Genomic DNA, 9,110 nt, shown 5'->3' on the forward strand with positions numbered 1-9,110 from the left:
GCTATGCTTTGTAGATGGGGTAGGAGAAAGTGCTTATAGAAATCAAGTGCCAAGAATTTCACTATTGCCTTGACATCCTAGAGGGCTGTGGCTTTGAGTTGTGGGTTGAGTGGCAGATGGGAGAAGCTATCCATGGCAGTAACTTGGAATCCAGCGGTATCAACTGATGGGTGGATTCAGAGACAATGGTAGCTGGTGTTCTACTGGCAGTAGTCTCCGCTGTATTGCAGTAACTACCCATTTCCGCCTAAATCTGTATCGAGCCTTTGTTATACAGAGAGCCTTCATAGTGGGAAAGCAGGAGATGAGGGGATGGCTCTATCATTATATTTGGGGCCAAGGACGGTGGGAACCAGCGATGAGGAGCCTGATCCTGGCACAGGCATGCAAAGTTGTGCAGAAGCCCACATGGCCTCAAGACTGGAGGAGAGGTGGGGGTAGCAGGGACAAGGAGCTGAGTCACTGTGAGAAGAGAGTTTTGCTGCGGCTCCGTCCTCTAAGCTTACCACGTCACCTCGGCAGTGAAGTGCTCTCCCACAGCAGGGTGTGAGGCCCTTCAGGAAGCCCACGCGTTCTGGCCCAGGGAGCAGAGCTCCCTCTCCTCTCCAGGTGGGCTGTGCCTTCCAGCCTGCTCCTGGGGCTGCTGTCCCTCTCCCCTGTGACCTTCCAGTCCCTGGCCTGCTTCGAGAACCCTGAGCCCGGAGTCCCTGAAGCACCAAACCCAGTGAAGCAGAGATACCCTGGCAAGGGCCTGGCTCTCTCAGTTCCACCCTGCTGCTTCAGGAGCCAGGCCAGTGAGAATGACTCAGTGCCTGGCTAGCCTGCCACGCCTGGTGCAAGCCTTTAGGGTATGGGAGGCAGTGAGCACGGGGTCTGGAGTAACCGCTAACCAGGTCAACTTTTTCAGAGACTCCTCAGCTCCTCTGCTTCATCTGGAAATGGAGAAGTGACACGCACCCACCCAGTGTGGTGATTCATGCTTCACAACATACAGCGACTGGGCTCCATACAGCAGAAGCTGGGTGGGGGAGTTCTCCCTCATTCTCAATCTGTAACGCAATTCCTCCAACCACCATTGCCTGAAATCGAAGTATTAGCGTTAGTGTTATTTTTCCTACTCCCCAGGGCAAAAGGTTCTCACGGCCTTGGCCCTCTGGAGCACGTGAGGGATGCATCTCACCCTCTGCAGAGGGGTCAGGTCTCCGAGAGCTGCCCCTGAGATGGTGAAGAAGCCCTGGGAAGGGTTAGGGCAGAGCTGTTCTGGTCAGTGTGTGTTCTGAGCTGTGGGGTCCTGGAGAAGGCCGGATGAGAAAGTCACAGGAATGTGGAGCTACAAAGAGACTTGCCTGGTGGGATTGAAGCCTGTGGAGATGGAGGAGAAATGGGCAGGAAGGAGCTCAGCACAGACAGCCACCTCTACCCTCATGTGTGTGACGTGCTGCAGAGGTGGTTTGGGAAGATGTGTTGACGTGAAGAGTGACCAGGCAAAGCGGACTTGAGCCCACTAGAGAAGGCCAGCTGGAGATAGGAAGGCGTGGGAGCCTTGGCATGTGGGGCTCCCCGGATGGACATGCAGAGTTTCATACTCATTATTTATTTATTCATAATTCTTGCAGTTCTGGGGATCCAGCCCTGGGCCTCACACATGCTAGGCAAGGACCCTGCCACTGCGCCCCAGCTCCAGTCTCTCATCTGCTTTTCTCCCCACACCCTGAAACTTAGAGTGACTATTGAGTTTTACTTTCTATACACGAAATCCTGAAGATAACAATGGTGTCAGGAGCTGAGTGGGGCTGAGCTGTGTCTCCTAAAGTTCATTGTTGAAATCCCAATACCTCAGAATGTGACTGCATTTGGAGACAAGGTCCTTAAAAAGGTATCTATTTGTTATGGTTTATAGCTAGATGTCCCCCACAAGCCTTGTGTGCTCATAGGTGTGGCTTTGGAAAGGTGACTGAGGAGGCTAAATGAGATATTAGGATGTAGGGCCTGGTCAGAAGAGGGGGTCACTGGGGGCATGACCTGGTAGGGTGTATCTCCCTCCCTGGGTCCTCCTTTGTTTCCAGGTTGCCATGAGATAAGCAGTTTCCTCTGCCAAACCCTCCATCGTGCCTTCCTGCCTTAGAGCTGGCCAACTATGGACCAAAAATTGAGCTAAAATAAACCTTACCTCCTTTGAGTTGCAGGTGTCAGGATTTGTGTTCCAGTCATGAGAAAGTAACTGAGATACTAAATCAGAGCAAGGTCACTAGGTTGGGCCCAAATCCAATCTGAGTGGTTTCCTCATGAGAAGAGGACATGAGGATACAGAGGTGTAGAGAGGAAAAACCATGGGACACATCAGTCACACACAAATCAAGGAGAGGAGCCTTAGGAGAATGAACCCTGCCAGTATCTTGGTCTGGGACTTCGAACCTCCAGAACTGTGAGAAAATAGACATCAGTGGTAAAGCCTGAGAAGACTGATACAGTGGCCGATAGTGAACACTTTTCCACACTCAGTGCTGTACTAAGCACTTCCACATTTAGCCTATTTACCATCCAGAGCACCCAGCTCAGGGCCGGCTGCCACACAGCTGCCCTGGGCCCCCTTGGGTTCTCCCAGTGCAGGGCCTGCTCACCTCCCCACCTGCCCAGGAGACACTCCTTCTTGCATCCTCTAGGTGGCAAAGGGCAGATGGAGCAGGGAGAGGGAAGAAAGAAGGGATGGCTCTTCCCCCACGGTGGCACTCCCAAAGCCACTGATCTTTGGCCTTGGCTTGTAAAGGAGAATTTTGAAGCTGCTCCTTGTAGCTCTGTGTAGACAGTCTAGACAAAGTTCTCCTGCCCTGCTGGCCACTCAAGTGCCCTCAGAGGGAGCAGATGCAGATGGAGGGGGCCCCTGGTGAGCAGCACAGCAAACAGGGTGAGCCAACGCCCAGCTGAGGGCCTCTAGGTGGGAGAGCAGTGCCAGCCACAGCACTATAAAGGATCCCTGGCCAGAGGACCTAGGAAGAGAGTCCTCCTTCATCCCAGAAAGGGCAAGGACCATGGCCTTAGTGCTGTGGGCCTTTGGCCTGCTGGGCTTAGCCTGTTTGGTATCAGGCAACATCTTTGGTGAGTTCTCAGGCTAAGGCATGGAGCAGGGAGGGAGGGAGCCTTCAGGCACAGAGTTCTAGGACCAACCAGGCTCTGGCTGGTTAATTAGATGTGTGATCTCATTTATCCTCACAAAGGGTCCAGCGGTGGGCTATTCGCTCTTCTTTTTTTCAGGTGAAGAGACAGAGGTTCAGGGCGACGATGTGAATTTCCTGAGGTCACAGAGCTAGTTATTCACAGAGGGAAGAGAGGAAACCGTATCTTCCTAATTGAATTCTATCTCCCCTCAATGCTGTGTTAAATGTTTGGCTTGAAATTAGGTTTTAGCTACCTCAGAGTCTATGTCATCCATGTGTGTATTTGAGAAGTAGCAAGCAGGCAGTAGACAAAAATCTACCCGTAGAATGAAATAGACCTCCATTTTGGCTCACACTCTAATCTCCTCTCTTTGGATAAACTGCCAAGCTGCAGCATCTTCACTAAGAAGTGACAAACGTCACTTGCCTTGGTTGGTGATTTCTCAGCAAAAGCCCCGGTGTTATGTGGTTCTCAGTGAGTAACAGGCATGCAGATGTCAATAGTCGCTCTGCATTCCCACTGTGTGCAAGGATTCCACAGGAATCAGCTGGAGAGGTTCAAGGATTACCTTCTCATCATTTTCTGACCTCAGCCCCAGTGCTGGGCTGAACGAAGTGTCGATTTCACTGCCGGAGCCTTGGAGCTCCATGGGTAAATGGAGCTATTACCCCTCACCTCCCAGGAGCGTGTAGGGGATTGAAATGAGCAAATATTCCACTGGAAACCGAGTGCAGGGCTGCCCCACTGCTGGCAAACCGCAACAGTCAGAAAAGCAGCCACTTTCAGGGAGCCTGTCCAGACCTGCCTGTGCCTGGCTCTCAGGAACTCTTCTCTTTGCACAGAATACCAGGTGGATGCCCAGCCGCTTCGCCCCTGTGAGCTGGAGAGGGAGAGGGCCTTCCTGCAGCAGATGAATTATATTCCCCAGTGCTCTGAAGACGGCAGCTTCCAGTAAGGCTGACTTCAGTGAGGTCTCCCAGTACCCACCCCTGCCAATGCTACCCATGTGGTACCCTCCAGCTACTGCCATGTTTTGGGAAGTGGCTGCTACTGTTTAGAGGACTATTTCTTAATTTTCCAGACTAAGTCAACACCGGTCAGCGTGACTGGGAGACCTCAACTTTGCCCTCCCCCTGAGCGGTGATAGCCCTTCTCTTCCTGTCAGCCCAGTAACCCTGGGTCGCTTTAATGAAAAGTGTCTGTGTGCTTTAGTAAAGCATGAAAAGGGGCTCCTTGACACCTTCTCCATTCCCACAAGCTATTTTGGGTGGAGGGAAGCACATACTGACTACACCTTTGCGTCCATGGCTGCCTGACCACCCGTAGTTTCATGGCTACCTCGCACAAGCTTGGTACGAGGAGAAGGTAAACAACTCTTCCTTGTCGAGTAGATGCGGAGAGTCCTTGTAGAGTGCATCCAATTGAAACATTGGATGTTTCTTTCTTGGGCAGCCATGCTGATCCAGGGAACTCTGTGTGTGGCTGTGCTTTCCAGGACAACAGTGCCCCCCACATCCTGTGAATCCTTTATGTGTCTTTCCATGCTTTGTATTTTCCTGCACTGCTCCCAGCGCAGCCTCTGCTAGGAGGGTGCTAGGCAGAGTTCTTGCTTTTACTAGCCTGTGCAGGCTTTTATTCCCAGGTCGCTGTTCCAGGGCCTGGCAAGCTCAGGCCTCCCTGTCCCCAGGAAGCTTTGCACACACTCTTCTTTTTACCTGCACACCCATTGCCATTACCCCCAGCACCCCATTGCCTTCCCGAAGGTATCCATTTGACTATCGCTTCCCTGGGAGCCAGCTCCATCTCCATCCCACCCAGCTCTCCCCTGTGCCATCTGCTGCCCTCTTGCCTCACCATCTTGGAGGCTGTGTGTAGCTTAGGGAAACTATACCGGTGTCACCTGCTCTGTCCCTCCTCAGGACCATCCAGTGCCTAAATGACGGCCGCTTCTGCTGGTGTGTGGATTCTGATGGCAGGGAAGTTCCAGGCAGCAGGCAGCCAGGGAGGCCAACAGCCTGTGAGTGGGAAGTGGTTGGGTGGGAAGGAGGGGCCTTGCTGGGGTGCCTCACACCCCAGAAGGAGCACTGGGCATGGCGGCTGGGGTCACAGGCAGGCCTCCCCTGGGGCTTCTGCTTTCTCCTCTCCACAGAAGGAATCCTTGTGCACTATGCTCAGCTAACTCTCAAGAGCATCACTGGAGAATCAGAGACATTTGAGTCCACTTTTCAGCAAATAGCTGCTGAGATTCTCCAGGGTGTTAGGCGCTGAGGCAATATCGACAAGGAGACGTCACAGTGCCCAGGAACCAGAAAGTGGCCCTGAAAACTGGGAGTGTTTTCTCACCTGTGGTATGGGGTAGCTGTGGGGTTTAGGACTTGAGTAAAAGCTTTGCAGTTAAAATAATTATACAGTGAGTAGCCAAAGAAGTGCAGTCTCCATTCAAGGCACGGTGTATCTCTCAAACAGACATCAGTGCAAATTGATTACTTACAATGATGAAATTGAGCCTAAAAAGAAAGTCACTGTTTACTGAACGGCAGGTCTGCTGGAGCTGTGCTTTTATGTGGCAGGCACCGCCGGGTCCCTACCCTCTGGCGCAGCACCACATGCCTTGCCTGGCTCTGCCCTGTGCATATGGAATCTGCCTCCCGGTGACACGAGGCTATAGACACACAGCTCACTGGCACACAGTAGGTGTTCAGGGGGCCAACTCTTGGGCCACTCTCCCTCATGCACCTGAGCGAGGCAGGTGGCTTCCAACTGTGCAGATGAGGAGAAGGAAGCATGGAGAAGAGGAGCAGCTTTCCAAGGTCGTTCAGCAAGCTCACGCATGGGCAGAATCCGGATTTGGACAAGCTCTGTCAGCGCTGGCCCGAGTCTCCCAGCTGCAGAGCCAGGGAGTCAGGATATATGCTTGATGCGTGACGCTAGCGATATTGGCCCTCACTCCCCAGGGCGCAAGAGCCTTCCAGCGCCCCTCTGACGCTGCGCTTTGCACCCTCAGGCCTGTCCTTCTGCCAGCTGCACAGTCAGCGGGTCCTGCTGAGCGGCTACATCAACAGCACGGTCACGTCCTACGTCCCTCAGTGTCGGGACTCAGGGGACTACGCGACTGTGCAGTGTGACCTGGGGCAGGTGCAGTGCTGGTGTGTGGACACGGAGGGGATGGAGGTGTATGGTACCCGCCAGCTGGGGAGACCAACGCGGTGTAAGTCTCACGGGGCACCAGCACAGTGGGCGGCCCGGCACCTCCCCACCTGTAGGAACTTAACACTGTTTGAAAATGTTTAGGTCCCAGGAGCTGTGAGATTAGAAACCGTCGTCTGCTGCATGGCGTGGGAGACAAGTCCCCCCCACAGTGCTCTCCAGAGGGGGAGTTCATGCCCGTTCAGTGCAAGTTTGTGAACACCACAGACATGATGATCTTCGATCTGATCCACAGCTACAGCAGGTAAAGGGAACAGCTCTGAGGCTTGTGTATCCTCGGGCCATTGCTCTGCTCTCGGGAAGAATTACCAGGGGCTGTATCTCAACACTTCTGACAAAGCAAGGCCCAGTCGCTATTTCCTATGTTAGCTAATTTTTTGTTGCTCTGACCAAATACCTGAGAAAAACCAGTCTAAGGAGGAAAGATTTATTCTGGCTCACAGTTTCGTAGGTTTCAGTCCACAGCCACGTGGCTCGGCTGCTTCTAGGCCTGTGGAAAGGTACAGCATCATGGCGGAAGGCTGTGGTGGAGAAAGGCTGCTTACCTCATTGCAGGTAGGAAACAGAATAAAAGGGAAAGAATTAGAGAAGGGGCTGGGGTCCAGATATTATCTCCAAGGTCACATCCCACTAACTATTTCCTTAAAATAAGCCCCACCTCTAATTTCCATCACTTTCAGTAATGCCATCAAAAATATAATTTCATCAAGAGGGTATTTGTAGCTTTCAGAATCCATTCGCTTTCTGAAGGCCCTGCTTCTACACATATGAGCCTTTGAGGGGCGTTTAAGCCCCAAACTGTAACAGCTATTAAAATTAAAACTGTATGTACTCCGTGGCTCAGCCAGCTCACACAAATGAAGACACTAGAATATGAAGACATATATTAGAGTGTTTACCCCACTGCTTTTCATTGTAGCAGGAAACTGGTGGAAAAGTGACTATCAGACGTGGCTGGGCTTGGTGGCACATGCCTGTAATCCCAGCATTTGAGAGGCCAAGGCCAACCTGGGCTACATAGTGAGACTGTCTGAAAGCAAAAACAAAAAAAGACATGGTGGATGACTGAATAAATGTGTAGACACTGTAAACTTGTGTGCAGCCTTTTAGAGGACTGCATTAAGGCTTGAATAGCTGAATTGTAGAGGATTCTAGAGTATGTTAAGATAACATGATACAAGATACGAGGTATTGTGATGAAATATGATTTAAGTTTTAAGGAACAAGAATCTTTCTATGGGATTGTATTGATTCTATGACTGTGCTGGGCTATGGGAGTGCAGAAGGCCTACAAAGCACATATATGGTCATGACCAGCCATTTTGTGGGTTGGTGCTACTGTGGAGAGGGAGTGGGAGGAAAGGGTGTGCTCAGAGAAGGAAAAAAGCATAGATATAATCATATTATGAGCTTTTATAAATTATATATATGTACTGATAAATAACTTTATGGACTTAGGTAACAAATAAAGCAAAAGAGATGCGTTATTAATCTTGACCTAAAAAGCCAGTAGCTTCTGGCCATTCAAGATGGCTACCTGGCTACTGTAAAAGGTGCACACTGATTTCAGGTATAATTGAACCATCCTGAGTCAAAAGAAGCAGGAATGCTGGTCTGTGAATGCTCATGAGCATTTCCTATGGGAGGACCTGAGCGTCTGGCTCCAAAGCAACCTGTCCCTCTCCCATGTGGCTGTGGAAATTCTCATGGGCTGTGCCAGGAGGAGATGCAGAACAGCAGCCTGTGTGCCCAAACAGTCTCCAGGTGGCTTTGTGTAAGGTGCAGAATATCTTACAAGCCAGGGCCTTTTATTAGGATATACTCTATGCAGTTTCCATTTTTTCAGGTTAAAAAAATATTAGGTGAGCACTAGCAATTTCATATGTTCAACCTAAAACTCAAACTTACAGATTCCTGGTTCTAAAGAACAAGGGTAGGAGGCTGCATTCCCCATGTCATTGAGCAGTCAGGCACAAGCTGCCAATTTTATTTTATTTTTAATTTTTTTAAATGAGAAGAATTTTTTTTCAGAGGACTCACAGTATGCAAAATGTTAGGCATTTTTTCTTCATACAAAAATGACACTAGATAGAACCTTGAATCTGTAAAAGAAACAAAGAGCAAGGAAAATGGAATATAATGGAATATATATAAATGTAAATGCATTCATTCTTAAAATTTTCTCCCTTATCTCTTCTTGTTCTGAATTTCTAACCACATGCTCTTTAGACAGATACTGCCTCATAGCCCTTGGATATTCTGCTCTAGTTTTTTTTTTTGTTTCAATTTAGATAATTTATATTGATTTATTTTTGTTTGTTTGTTTGTTTTTTGTGGTACCAGGCATCGAACTCAGGACCTTGCGCTTGCGAGGCTGGTGCGGTGCCACTGAGCTAAATCTCTGGCCCTATATTGATCTATTTTTAAATTCACTTATGTTTTTCCTTGGCTATTTCAGGTCTACTATTAATATGAGCCTATTAAAAACATTATTCATCCCTCATGTTCAGTTTTTCAATTCTAGTATTTACATTTCATTCTTTGTATAATTTCTGTGGAAATTACCCATCTCATTCATTATACATTATCCACCTTTCCAATTAGGGCATTTAAGCATAATAATCATAGCAAGTTAAACTCCTCTTTTGATAACTCTTTACCTCTTGATAATGCTTTTGTTTTTCTTGTTTCTTTGTATACCCTTCTTTTTTTCTTTTCTTTTTTTTTTTTTTTTTTTTTTTTTTTTT

The 9,110-nt window shown here is 49.3% G+C and overlaps 1 protein-coding gene across 2 annotated transcripts in view; it reads left to right on the plus strand.

Annotated features, from left to right (window-relative positions):
- The first annotated feature begins 3,029 nt into the window (after window positions 1-3,029).
- Window positions 3,030-9,110, plus strand: part of Tg (thyroglobulin) — a 203,508-nt gene continuing 197,427 nt past the window's right edge. For both annotated transcript variants that reach the window (XM_010629590.1, XM_033760858.1), the window contains exons 1-5: window positions 3,030-3,096; window positions 3,999-4,107; window positions 5,076-5,173; window positions 6,161-6,364; window positions 6,448-6,607. In XM_010629590.1, the coding sequence (XP_010627892.1) occupies window positions 3,030-3,096; window positions 3,999-4,107; window positions 5,076-5,173; window positions 6,161-6,364; window positions 6,448-6,607 (638 nt within the window). The remainder of the gene's footprint in view (window positions 3,097-3,998; window positions 4,108-5,075; window positions 5,174-6,160; window positions 6,365-6,447; window positions 6,608-9,110) is intronic.

This window comes from Fukomys damarensis, unplaced genomic scaffold (assembly GCF_012274545.1).
Source record: "Fukomys damarensis isolate Sample0158 unplaced genomic scaffold, DMR_v1.0_HiC HiC_scaffold_5, whole genome shotgun sequence".
Classification (NCBI taxonomy): Eukaryota; Metazoa; Chordata; class Mammalia; order Rodentia; family Bathyergidae; genus Fukomys; species Fukomys damarensis.